At 38.3% G+C, this 14,578-nt stretch overlaps 1 protein-coding gene across 1 annotated transcript in view; it reads left to right on the top strand.

Moving 5' to 3' along the window:
• Nucleotides 1-1,164, top strand: part of LOC139686954 (gonadotropin-releasing hormone receptor-like) — a 122,575-nt gene extending 121,411 nt beyond the window's left edge. Inside the window, exons 5-6 of the mRNA XM_071583990.1 lie at nucleotides 33-166; nucleotides 744-1,164. Coding sequence (XP_071440091.1) covers nucleotides 33-166; nucleotides 744-1,164 — 555 coding nt within the window. The remainder of the gene's footprint in view (nucleotides 1-32; nucleotides 167-743) is intronic.
• Nucleotides 1,165-14,578: the final 13,414 nt, after the last annotated feature.

The following is a 14,578-nucleotide window of genomic DNA, read 5'->3' as shown; positions in this document are numbered from 1 at the left end:
TTCATTTCTCAATTTTTCTTTATCTTTTGCAGTTGAGTGAAGATTTACAGTCTGGCATATTCTTCTTTGGAATGTCAAACAGCCTTGTCAACCCATTAATATATGGAGCATTCCATCTTTGGAGGCCAGGTGGTCACAAGAGTAGCTACAGGTCAACTGGTTGCAAGTATGTACATTTTCCATATCATTCTAGTCCATCCAAGTCATACCAGTCTGTTTCTACCCAAAACCTACCTTAATCAATTGTAACCAAGTGATAATAATATATTACAGTGTAACCTTTTGGTGAAAAATTCATTTTATTCATGGAAAACCTTGGCATTGCTTTGGTATTACTTCTACTAAGAAAGATGTATGGTTTTAATCTTCTGCTCTCTTATAAAATTAACATCAATCATCACTTTTTTTCATTTTATCCTAATTATGTATGTAAGCTGTTGTTAGGTAGTCTGATCTTATTTAAGTTTTAATAGTTAAGCTTCAATATCAATACAGTTTTACCTCTTTGCACTTGCAATAAAAGTATAGATTCCCATGAATACCAGCCTCATTATTTCAAGTTATTTAATTGTTTCAAAATATGTCCATCTTCTTAGTGTGTGACAAATACCCATTGTCTATCTCCAATATTTGCAAGGCTGGGTTATTGAAATAGAGGCTTGGTTTGGTAAGCAAATTTGTAGCATTAAATCAGCATCAGATGGCTAACAAAGCACTCTTGGGTCCAGCTCTGTAAATTTCAGTCGTGATGGGTCAACCAGGAGGAGTACAGCCACCAACATCAGCATGCTCCATCGATCGGCATCTAGAAAGAAAACGGTAGCTCTCTCCATGCCGGCAACTGCTGCCAACATGTCTGCTCCCAGGCTGATGGAAGAGGAGACATCTTTAGTCACATCCCCAGACCGCAATGTACCAATACACCACTTAGACAGTTTCCATGGGCGGTCCAGGCATCATAGTGTCCATCATACCAAAGGCCACCACCATGGAAGAGGAGGAAGGCATAGAAGCTCTGCTCAAAGTATCGGAAGTGATGGTAAAATTTTGATACTGAGTTCACACAGAAAAAAAAGCAATTCCAGCAATGGTGTCAATGGAAGCAAGGTGCAGAGGGATAGTTTAAAGAACCTTAACAATGATATATCGATAAATTGCTCATAGTCAAAGGTTCTGATCTCCTAGAAATTCCTTAACTTTTGTAGGGACATTATGAATCACCAGTTTTTTGGAATGCTCGCAGACTATGAAGGCAAGTTTGTTTGCCTGTGTCATTACCACTAAATGTGGAAAACAATATTTCTTGGATCAAGAGTAAATCTATTTACATGAAGAGTATTTTGGACTGAGTCTAACATATGAATCAGCACTTGAATATTATAGACTGAAGTTAGTGAGAGAGTGAATGAATTAACTTTCTCTATTAGCAGATCTCTCTCTCTCTTTTTAGACTCAGGGTATCCAATAATGGCTTACTTATTTGCATGGGAGCGCATTTACACAAAAGAGACAAAAAGATTTCGTGATTAGTAGCTACTACTACACAGTTGTACATTATTACCCAGTGTTAGTACTTATCTCTGAATAACAGTGATTGATGTGAGGCATATATTTTAGAGAAATCTCTTGTCAACATGAAATGAATGTTAAGAATCAGTGTACGTCCTTGTGTGTTTTATGGTTAACACCCATAGCATAATGGCTTACAAATTGCATTTGGTGCTTATTTGTGAAATTAATGTTATTAGATTCTATTGCTGAAGTCTCTTCCTGTTTTGACTTCTTGCTCAGATATTTCACCCACTCCATTTTTCTCATGTAAGTGACTTTGGTTTCACATGAAAAATTTACTATTTCCAATCAGGTACACCAAATCAAATTTACCTGCAGTTAGAAATGGTTTTATTTATGGTTAAATGAATAGATTTAATGTATATTTGTAATAAGGAATTCTTTACTGTAAATTATGCTCTCATCTCTAAGCTACAATGATTTCAACCAGCATTGGTAAATCATATCAATCCATTGTGAACAATAATCTTAACATCACGTGAGCCAGGCAGAAATCAAATGAGCAAGGCTTCCAAAGTTTAAGTGATAATTAGACCATAAAAAGCTGTGTTAACTCAGGTTACAATTCAATACCTAGATATGGGGGGACTGCATTCTTCACATTTTTCTGAGGAATTGTCATATATTTTAGTTTCCTTATCATAATTATGTCTCAATGCCCTTGGGTGGTCAACTCAGGATGTCATACGTCATTTTTCTTACCTCATAGTTAGCAATTTTATGAGGTGTGTTCAAGTTCTAAGGTCACACAGTTTTTTCTCATGACTGTGAGTAATTAGAAAGAGTGGCAGTCTTTATAAATGCATATGTAGATGTATAGTAGGGCATAATACAGTGCCCAGGGTTTGTATTGTGAGTACCATTTTTATTACCCAAAATGGTATCATTTAGTGTACTAGAACAATGTACAATAATTCGTTTTCTCTGCTTGCGTTGTTTAACACCCATAAATGTTCTATGTCATTTGAGTGAGGCATGAAGTTTGGTGTTATGGATGTGTATAAAATATGTATTTTTGGGTGCAAAAGTTCACAGAAGGCTAAACATCTTGTGACAATGAATTCAATAATCCTTGGCCACATACCATCAGTAATTTCCCTGTGGGTAAAATTAGCCCCAACAGATGACAGAAAGGAATCATGACTTCAATGTTGTGAAAAAGGTGTGCTCTAGAGGAAGACTATGTTGAGAAACCAGAGAAGTTTCAATTTTCTAGTGAATGTAGCTTATCGGAAAAAGTAGGAGACCATTGAGCTTGAAGGCACCTCATTATTTTCATGTAGCAATAATTACACAGCATGACACCAAGAACTTGATTCGGTTACTTATTTGAACAGACATATGAAAAATTATGATTCATTCATCTCCAGTCCAAAAAATACTGCAAAATAGACCGTACGACCTTTTTCTAATTAAAAATATAATTACACTTACAATAATGAAAATGTAAAATGTTCAATTTTTTTTTAATACACACCCGTGATATCTCGCTGTCTAAAAGTAATGACTCTTCTATTAGATAGCAAAAATTTTCTCTGAAATTGGTTTATTTCCAGCATACAAAAGTGTGCACTTGAATCAAGCACATAATGTTTCAGCATCCACATAATGCAACTTTGACACCTATGGCCTTATCATATAAATCTTCATACTCACACTTAAATGCTGATTGGCAGTATCAATTAGATGGTTACAAATAATCTTCTAGCTTAGGAATCAGTTGCTGAATATTTGGAAAGGATTATCAATAATTTTTTTTGTAAATGCTTTAGGCCTGCACACAAGCTTCACCACCAAATCAAATTGCTCACAACTACGTAGCATTCTAGCATGGTCATTCACCAGATTCACAGAATCATGTGCTGAAATTTATCTCAGAAAACTCCTGATCTGATGGGGAGTGAGAAAAGAAGTTTTATGCTCATTCAAACAATACCAAATGAAACACTCAAAACTGTTCTTCATATGAAGCTCTATGGTATACACAATGTACATGTGGGCAGAAACAGTTTCTGTGGCTTCTTATAAAATTCTTGTCCCAGAAAAATCATACTCTTTTGAGTTTTGGCTAGGATTAGAAGTTGTGTGAGGGTATCAGAACCCTTTGGCTAGCAGCGGAACAAAGTGAGCCATAACAAAGTAAAATCTCTGCTCATCCGTCAAAAATAATTTACGGGTTGATTTGCTTTGTGGTATAAAAATTTGCTACCCCTGAAAATGTGTCTATAAATAATATTGGATGATGGTTTGGTCAATGAAATTTTATCCAATGCTCAATACAAATGTGTTGATACTTAAAAATTTGCATTTTAAATAGAAGATAAGCATTTTTGTAATAATTCAATCAAATTACATTGTATTCTATTGTTTCAGGCTTCACTTCGTGGAAGTAATTAATATCCATTACTAAAAAAGAAAGAAAGACTCGTACTTTTCCACAGATTTCTGAAATCTGTGGAAAAGTACGAGTCTTTCTTTCTTTTTTAGTAATGGAAATTACATTGTATTCCCTTTGTTGTGGGCTCTAACAGGAAGTTTGATACTTGCTTGATACAATTCACACATTCCAATTGTGTGCATTCTTGGAAATTTTATGAATCTATTTTTGGATTTGAGTGCTCTCATTGCAAACTTTGCTATATTTTTTAGGCAATACTGGTTAAGGTAGGTTTTGGATGGACACAACTACCAAATAAGTATCTCCTAACAAAAAATATCCCAGCATCCTACACTACAACAAGTCCCCGTTCATCTCTGAGTACTTCCTTCCTCATTTCATTCTGTCCAGCATTCCTATCCTATTCCTGCCCTACCCACATTTGTCTCCCCTATATTACAGTTGTCAACATTCCAATGCCGATCCATATGCTTTTCATCCTTTTTTCCTGCCTCCTTATGATTTCTCCCAACCATCCCCTCTTCTGGCCCACCATACTTACATACACTTCCTCGGTTGTTTTCTTTTTGATGCATTTCACCTTCTCAATTCTCCTCCATACCCATATTTCAAAAGCCTCCAATCTATGCCTATCCTCCTGCATCAGTGAATATGTTTCCACGCCGTGCATAGCTATGCTCCTTGTCAAAGTTTTGATGAGCCTTTTCTAACATCCTTACTCAATGTCCCAGTCATCAACTTCCTTCTCCTTGTGAAAGTCTCTTAGCACAATTCTTCTCCTTAAATCCCTACCACTTTGACCAAGTTGGTCTAAGGAACTTCCAAGATATGTAAATTGTTCTACCTGCTCTAGTTTTTGCCCTTCTATTTTAATGTTCAACTTAGCCTTTGTCTTTCTGAAAATCGAAATACCTTTGTTTTATATATACTGAGTCTTACCCAATATCTCTCGCATTGAGTTTCCAAGCCACTCCGCAATGCTTGCAACCACTTTGGCTGACTGACAAACTTAAGCTTGGTCATCAGCAAACCTAACTAATTTAAACAAATTTCCCGCCGACTTTTGTACCAATCTCCAGTTCTTCCCATGCCTCTTTAATCATTTCCTCCATGTATACATTGAACAACATGGGTGATAATGGACAACCCTACCTTAACCTCTTCCTAACACTGCCCATCCTGACTCTCGATTCCCCACTTGCATCTGAGCAGTCTGAGACATGTCTAGGTTGCGGATTAGCCTCCTTTTTCTCCAACCTATTCCTATTTTCTACAATATACTCATTAGTTTTTCCCAATTCACTCCATCAAACACCTTTTTGAAATATACTAAACAGGCAAATACATCCTGATTGTATTCTATATTCCCCTTAATTAGTGATCTCATTACTGCAATGGCATCACGTGTGCTTCTCCCCTTCCTAAAACAAAACTGACATCCCCGAAGTAATCATTTGCCTTGCTTTCCATCCATTTGTTGATGATCCTGAGAACCAATTTAGCTGCATTCAACATCAAACTTATTGTTCTCAAGTACTCACATGATTTAGCCTTTACCTTTTTAGGAATAGGAACTAACGCTGATGTCAAAAAGTCTTCCAGCCAGATTCCTTCCTCATAGATGCTATGAATCAGTCCATATCTTCTTATCATTCCACATTTTCCTAACCTTTTAGTAGCTCTGCTTTATGTTGCCTAACCCCATGGCCTTATTTGATTTCATCTCCCCTTATGCCCTTTCTATCTCATTGTCTAGTATGCCTGGGCCTAAGCTATCTTCATCTACATCATGTTCTATTTCTATGTCTAAGCTTTCTGGCCTAAGTTCTTTACCAAAAACTTCTTATATATATTCCTTCCATCTCTCTTGGACCTTTTATGTTTCAACTATTATCTTGCCCGACTTATCTCTAACTGTTTACACAGATCTTTCATTCTTACTTCATGTTAGTGCTTTAACCTTCTTCTTGACCTTGCATTATATTTTACACCACGTTTCTTTTGCTGTATTTGTAACTTGTCTCAAACGATTATTTAACTCTTTGTACTTCTCTCCTCATATTTCTGTGTTTATGGTCTTAATTTTTCCTTTTTCTTCAAACTTTCTAAATATCTCATCCATGATTTATGCTTTTCCCGTCCTTTTTCCAAAAAAAGTTCCTTAATTTCATTTTAGGCTTTCAAAATATCTTTTTTGATATATTCCCATTTTCCTGCATCTCACACTCTACTTCTTTTGCTTTATTTGTTGCCCGTCTCAATTTATTATTTAACTCTTTGTACTTCATTTTGCCTAAATCGGTATTTACATTCTTCAATTTTCTTCTCTCATCCATCTTTGTTATCATATCATCCGTGATCAAGGGTTTTCTTGTCCTTTTGCCATTTACGGTTTCTATAGTTTCTTTTGTGGCTTCTGATATCCCTTTTTAGATATATTTCCATTTTTCATCGATAGTACTCGACTCTTTTCCGTCATCCATGATTTCCTCTAGGGCCTGCTGACACTCCTTCCTTATCAGTCCAGTTAATGCTTCTGCATTACATTTGCTAACCTGCTGCCCCTGCTTTATCTTTTTGAAATGGACCCTACCTTTTATAAGTACTAAATTGTGAGTCAGCATCAGCTCCCGGGTAATCTTTGGCTCTTATCCCCACCACTGTATATTACTCTATAATTATCACTCTCACCTCGCATAGACCTACATTGTCGATACATCCTCATTCTTACTCTCACTTAAATTTTCTAATTTTTGTGTCCTCAGCATTGTCCTAATATACCAAGTTTCTATTCAAACTATTTCAGTCTTCTTCTTCTGCGTCCTCTGTCTTGCTGCTATCTGTTTTGCTTTGAAAGGGTTTCATGAGTTGACGACTAAGAAGCCTTGCCTCTCCCTCTACCAGGCACGACATATTGCCTTTAGGGCTGAGTCCCATAGTTACCAGGACTTATTTTCTCCATACTGTCCATAATAAAAATCATGGTATTAAAATTGGGTAGGTTTCCCTTTGCCATCCTCAATAGTGTATTTAAGGTGACACCATCACTCAACCGCCGTCCCACTGGGGTCAGATGCCTTTGCAGCCACCTCATTGAGGAACAGATTCCACATGGACTACCTTTCATTTGGCTCCTAACCTTTGATCTATCTGGCATGGGTGACCCTACCAGGAGCAATTATGATTGCTCCCGCTAGCACAGCTCTAGGGGTCATTGGGACACACACCCTTCCACCACGTCAAGGTTGTAGTCCACGGGAGGGGCTTCCCTATACATCTTTCTGATAAACAATTCCGCAATGGCTTCCTTATTTTATGACTTGGTTTAAATAATGAATTCAGGCTATATGATATATTTTTGGATTTCAGGATTATGGTATATTTTTGTCGTGCCATACATTTGCCCTTAATGCGCTGCAGTCTTGTCAAAAATAGAGAGGTACATTTGCTGGTTAGTTAGATCCAAGCTATTAGCAGACCTAGGAAATCTCCAAGGGGGAACGCTATTTTTTTTAATAATTATAGAACCTCTTTTCCTACAGAGAAATTAAATTTTTTTAAATTTGTAATTAATCAAATTATTTAATTTCATACTCAGTAGGTATTCAAAAGTGGGGTCAGCATAACTGTTTTCAAGCATATTAAAGCCAGAAATGTCCCCTGGGATATTGGGGACATACATTATGACAGATAGAAGTTATTTATACATGTTGCATATATGATTAAGGGAATAATTTTGAAAATAAAACCTAATGCTAATATTTTGGTAACCATACCCACTCATGGATAAAACACTTAAATTTATGACAAATAGTATAATATTATTGTCGGGTAATGCTAGGTACTGTAGCTCTGATTAAATGTGTTTTGGCGACTTGGAACTTTGCAAATACACATAAATACAAGAGAAAGGTTATTCCTAATAAATGCGCTTCTATTGTTCATGTTATATTTAACCAGCTAAAAAGCATTTTTATGCTTCAACTTTTTGTGGTGAACCAACAGCAACTGTGAAGATTGAAGGAAAACATTAAGGGATCATTGCTCAGATGTTTGTGCCCAGTGTGTATATAGATTCTTAATTCAATATGGCCAAACAATGAGAGGCCCAAGGGATTGTTTTGTGCAGCATTAGATCTCATGCGAATGGAGTGGTGTTTCTTATGACTTTTATTACTTATATATGACTTACTTCATGATTTTTATTCCTGACCCCAGGGCCAGATTATTTGAAAGTTCAACTCTTTTTCCAAGACTCATTGGTTTGCAATTCTGAGTGAAGAAGTGTATATAATGCCCTTAATCTAATGTATTGTGTTCACTGTGCACTATAATTCAGGGTTGCAATAATTAAAAATGCCTACTACTGTTTAAAAGTTCATGGTTATTTGTAAAGCATCTGATATCAAGTCTCTAAATGTATCTAGGTATTATATACCTTAAGAAATGATATATTTGCTGTCATTTAAATTGATATTGTCAACGAAGTAGTTATACTTTGTTAAATTGAATGTACAAACTATTTATTAATAAGTGTCATTAATGATTACCATGGATATTTTTTAATATTTAAGACAATTTAAGTCTGTGGTTGAGACTTTTCTTTCATTCTTTTGTAATGGGAGTACCTATACTATGTAATTTTCAACATGTAAAGAGTGGAGTGTTTAAAAGTTTGATGTATGTGATTATGTAAATACATTGTGATCTTTATAGGTCTAGCATTTATTGCATAGCTTTTCATTTAAATTTAAAATTTCTCTGTCTGTATCAAAAATTACATGTTATCATTACGGTCGAATATTGCTTGTTCACTAAGGAAAAGAACTAGTTAAAGTTCTACTCATTCTTTTCCTGAAAGAAGGCTAAAGTCAAGGAGATGGATGCAATTTTCCAAGCAAGTTGCAAGGAATGGGATTTTTGAATGGTCAGTATCGCTGAAAAAGAAAAGAGCTTCCTTATATGTGTGACTTAATTGTTTTCAATTAAGCTAGTCCTCTTCCAAGTTTCTTTCAATGTGTCATTGACAACCTATCGAGTGGTAAAAATGGCTAGTATTGGGTGGGGATGATAAAATGACAGCGGTTACTTAATATTTGGACTGAAATACTGATGAAGTCCCAATGCTGCCAGTACTTGTTATGAGCATGATATTGACTAATTCATTTTGTCTTCTACCTTGATATTGTCTTTTTGACTACCTTTAAGTTAAAAAATGATGAACATTTATTTCAATTTCTTTAAGATTCTAATATAAGATGTGTGAGACCAGTGGTAAGAAAACCGAATTACTGACATAACTGCCCAGGTTTATTTCCTCATCATGCCACTGAGCACACTCAAATTCACCCTAGGTGTGTGACTTTTTTGAAACCAAATTGCCTTAGAAATCACAGGCGACATAGAAAAAGGAACTGCCGCTGTCAGGAAGTGTAAATTTACCATGCCAATTGCCAGGGACCTAGGTAAGCCCTATCTTCCCTAATAATACCAACCTTCATGTTAATTACTGTGATGGTGGTTAACTTGCTGAAACAACCCTTTTTTGGGGATATGGCATTATATTAGTTTTGGATGCAAATTAATTCAAACTCACTGCATTATATAAAATAATTCGATTATGTATAATAACCATATATAAGTACACATGCAAAATTAACCATTAAGTAATACATCCAAGCCTACCAAATGAACCACCATAGAGACTCATTAAAATCTTGCAGGATAAAACAGAAACTTTCTCTGCACAGCTTGGAAAATTTCTATGGATACTCACTACAATTCAATTACATTACAACAGAATTGCATTTTCTTTTCGAACTTCAGAGAATTGAAAAAAATAGAAAAAACTAGAATACTAGAGAAACGAGATCTATTATAAGTGAAAACATCCTTCCATTGAAGAAAGATCTGCAGTCATCCCGTGCAGTATAATAAATGGACTTGGTCAATTGGACATGGACTTATTCCGTCGGGATTTCAGTCGGCTTAAGTTAGTTGTTGTTCAATTGCATCTCCGCATCTTGTCCTCCCCTGGATCGTCCCTACTCAATACCCTATCGCACTTGCCACGTTATTCGTAGCCCGCTTTGTCATCCTAGCCGTCTCATTCACCGTCCTACCCCTTCGAGGGATCACGTGGATGCCGGCCCTGGATGTGCGCCAAACTTCTTTTTTATTCGACCATCGGAACTGTTGCTTACGCTGAAGTTCCCCCCACGGGGGAACCGCAAAAATGTCGTCCGTTTTGCTGTATCTTTCGCCGTTTCCGAGATATGGCGCTTCAAAGATTTTTCGAAAATTTTCGAAAATTTTTAGCCGAGGACCTCTTGGCATACCGAAAACTCGAAAAACCTTTTTTCCGCGATATCTCGGAAACGGTGAGAGATACAGCAAAACGGACGAAATTGGGGGGGGAATCCTAAAGGGGGGTACCGGATTTTCCACCCCCTCACGATGCTCCGATCAAAAACTGATTTAGGACACATCCAGGGCCGGCATCCCCAGGGCCGCCATTCTCCTTCCCAACACGGTGACGGTGATTTAGACGGCTAGTTTGACATTACCAAACATTGATGGCGTAGGATTGTGGTCAGTACCGGATCCAGGGGTGGCCAAAGACCCCCCCGAGGCGAGAGATGCTTTCCATGGTGCGGTCATGTCTTTCACTCGTTTCCAATGCACCCTTTACCTCCCGAAAGCCATTTCAATTACATTTTAAGAAAATTGTGACGACGTTTCAAATCCTATTGCCCTCACCGCACAACCTTTGGGCCCTTCCGGAAGTCGACCCTGCTTGGGCGGTGGGCAATCCGCAATAATATTTTGCGACGCGCGAAACCGGCGCATCCTCTGAGAAACGGGACGCCACTGCTGTATCTTGTTGAAATCCCTCACCGACACCCAAGACATATTTAAAAATAAACGGAAATAATGTATGAAAAATTTTCGAAAATTCGAAAAATATTTGAGGTGCCATATCTCGGAAACCCTGAGCGATACAGAAAAACGGACGAAATTTTTTCGGTTCCCCTCCGGAGGAAACCTCATCGTAAGCAACCGTTCCGATGGTCGAATAAAAAAGAAGTTTGGCACACATCCAGGGCCGGCATCAACGTGCTCCCTCGAAGGGGTAGGACGGTGAATTATACGGCTAGGATGACAAAGCGGGCTACGAATGTCGTGGCAAGGGTGATGGCGTTGCGAGTATTGACGATCCAGGGGATGACAAGATGCGGTGACACGACCAATTTAAGCCGGCTGAGATCCCGAGTAGATTTGTCCATGGTCTTTATTGTACCGGAAAAATTGCAGATCCTTTTACGAATTAAGAATGTTGGCAATGATAAAAGATCTCGATTTCCTAATTCTCTCACCGCCCTGGGCTCCGGCAAACTCTGCCCTACGTGCCGCAGCAGTGATGGATCATTATCCCGCTGGTTTCTGTCAGGTTCTACGCACCATCTTGGACTGCAGTGTGGCTGGCGCATCATGGTCACCCCGTGGATTGGAAGGATGGTAGCTTTGTATACCGCTTTTAAATGAATTCTCCTTGCCATTGCTTTCGGCCAGTTGGTATCTTCCTCCTTTCACTGTCTGTGCTGCATCGACCATGAAATGCCTGTTTCTCGTGGTTGCATGCATTTCCTTAGGTCCCCGAAATTATTTTTTTTATTCCCCCATGGCATATAATGTAATCGTGCTCTAAAAATAAACACTTTCCTGCTTAATAACTCGTTTTCCACTCATCAAGCCGAGCGTAAAAAATATGGCTTCGATTAAATTCATTTTGTTAACTATGTTTAATTCTGACGCACCCAAATATTCCACATTCCTATTCACATCCCCTGCCACTCACCATTCTTTTTTCGCATGCCATCTGATTCTCTCCTTGCCGCGCAAGTCATTTTTCACAAAGTCAATCAAATTAAACCCCTGGCGACCCCAATTACTGCTCCTCGAAATAATGCATGAATCAGCAGCATGCGATCATGTTTGGAGCAGACTGACAGTTTTTCTAATATCCCGAACCCATCGCCACGACATACTACCTTGATCAAAAAGTTCCCGGAATAACCACCGTGTGGCGCTCCCATCGTTCCGATTTGAGTTCTGTTTTTTTTTGTTAAATTGGTACATCTGTTGTTGATATTCCCTTTAAATCTTAGTGTCATAACTTGACATTTGCAAAAGTTACGGTCGGTTTTCGATATGTCCATCAGTGCTTCCTGCGATTTTTCCATTACTTCCTCTCGGCTGCTAAAACGCGTTCCCCGTAATGGTTTTTTAACTCGATTGAACAGAAAGAAGTCACAGGGAGCCAAATCAGGTGAATTCGGTGGCTGTTGGATGGTATTTGTTGCATTTTTCGTCAAAAAATTACGAATAATGATAGCACTGTGCGACGGTATGATAGTATGATGCCACGACAACAAAATATGAGGGAAGTCTGAAAGGTCCTCGTCGTGAAATAGAAATAAACCACTACTCTTAGCGAATCTTTTTATATTTCAATATAGTCTCCACGTACAGTGATTAACTAGGGCCGGCTTGCTACAATGACATGAACCAAACTCGAAGATGTGATTCCTTCAGTCCAGCATGAAGCCAGTCTACTTCGGCCTCAATTTTTTCCTTCTTCTTAAATCTCAATACGGGAAGTACATCAGAGAGAGTCCGCACCAAAGATATCTTCCCAGAGCGCTGACGCATTACGTGTTTACTACTAAAAGATTACCTATTGCTAAGCGAGAAACTCGTTTGGTTGGTTTTATATCTGGTGGTGACGCCTAAAATCTTTCAAACTACCCAATTATTATCTAGCTCTGACCTTCCTGAAGAACAAAACTTGAGGAAATAAACTTGACGGATCAGGAATCTAAAATGCAACCACGTAAACGAAAACCTCCCGGAATAACCCTAAATAAATACTCGAATGAGCACACTTAATCCTGAGGCTGAAACGGGAACACAGCAAAATAAATTGGCTCGTACAGGAAATAGTAAAGAATATTCCTTGAATCTCCAAAGGTTTCGCATTTGTAATATCGTTACCCACTTGGCATTTAATTAATTCATTATATCATTTCCGAAAGCATTACGATCATAAAAAGTTTGATTGTTTACTTCCACACTTCTGTTCTCCTCATCAAACTGCAGTAAATATAAAAAAGCAAATAAAAAATTCGTTTGAATGTTTGGTAATTTTTATGACGATTAGATATTAATCTTTTAACCGAAGCTTTTAAAATGTTTAGGAGGGAATTACGTACCAGCAATATTATATTAAATATCTATGTATTTGAAAGTTTGATATCATATTTAAAAATGTTACCCATAATATAATGAATGGCCACAGGATAGATATTAGTGTAAGGTACCGATTACAAATTAATCAAATGAATTAAAATTGTACTGGAGTCCGGAAATTGTTCATTATTTTCATTTATTTTTAAATATGTCTTGGGTGTCGGTGAGGGATTTCAACAAGATACAGCAGTGGCGTCCCGTTTCTCAGAGGATGCGCCGGTTTCGCGCGTCGCAAAATATTATTGCGGATTGCCCACCGCCCAAGCAGGGTCGACTTCCGGAAGGGCCCAAAGGTTGTGCGGTGAGGGCAATAGGATTTGAAACGTCGTCACAATTTTCTTAAAATGTAATTGAAATGGCTTTCGGGAGGTAAAGGGTGCATTGGAAACGAGTGAAAGACATGACCGCACCATGGAAAGCATCTCTCGCCTCGGGGGGGTCTTTGGCCACCCCTGGATCCGGTACTGACCACAATCCTACGCCATCAATGTTTGGTAATGTCAAACTAGCCGTCTAAATCACCGTCACCGTGTTGGGAAGGAGAATGGCGGCCCTGGGGATGCCGGCCCTGGATGTGTCCTAAATCAGTTTTTGATCGGAGCATCGTGAGGGGGTGGAAAATCCGGTACCCCCCTTTAGGATTCCCCCCCCAATTTCGTCCGTTTTGCTGTATCTCTCACCGTTTCCGAGATATCGCGGGAAAAAGGTTTTTCGAGTTTTCGGTATGCCAAGAGGTCCTCGGCTAAAAATTTTCAAAAATTTTCCAAAAGTTTCGAAAATTTTCGAAAATTTGAAAAATCTTTGAAGCGCCATATTTCGGAAACTGTGAGAGATACAGCAAAACGGACGAAATTTTTACGGTCCCCCCTCAGAGGATACCTCTCCGTGAGCATCCGTTCCGAAGGTCGAATAAAAAAGAAGTTTGGCACACATCCAGGGCCGGCATCCACGTTATCCCTCGAAGGGGTAGGACGGTGAATGAGACGGCTAGGATGACAAATCGGGCTACGAATAACGTGGCAAGTGCGATAGGGTAGCTAGTATGGACGATCCAGGGGAGGACAAGATGCGGTGACGCAATTGAACAACAACGAACTTAAGCCGGCTGAAATCCCGACGGGATAAGTCCATGTCCAATTGACCAAGTCCATTTATTATACTGCACGGGATGACTGCAGATCCTTCTTCAATGGAAGGATGTTTTCACTTATAATAGATCTCGTTTCTCTAGTATTCTAGTTTTTTCTATTTTTTTTCAATTCTCTGAAGTTCGAAAAGAAAATGCAATTCTGTTGTAAT

This window comes from Hetaerina americana, unplaced genomic scaffold, assembly GCF_022747635.1.
Source record: "Hetaerina americana unplaced genomic scaffold, ioHetAmer1.1.p SCAF_155, whole genome shotgun sequence".
Taxonomy (NCBI): domain Eukaryota; kingdom Metazoa; phylum Arthropoda; class Insecta; order Odonata; family Calopterygidae; genus Hetaerina; species Hetaerina americana.
The sequence above is the reverse complement of the archived record's forward strand: the minus strand, read 5'-3'. Positions and strand labels throughout refer to the sequence as shown.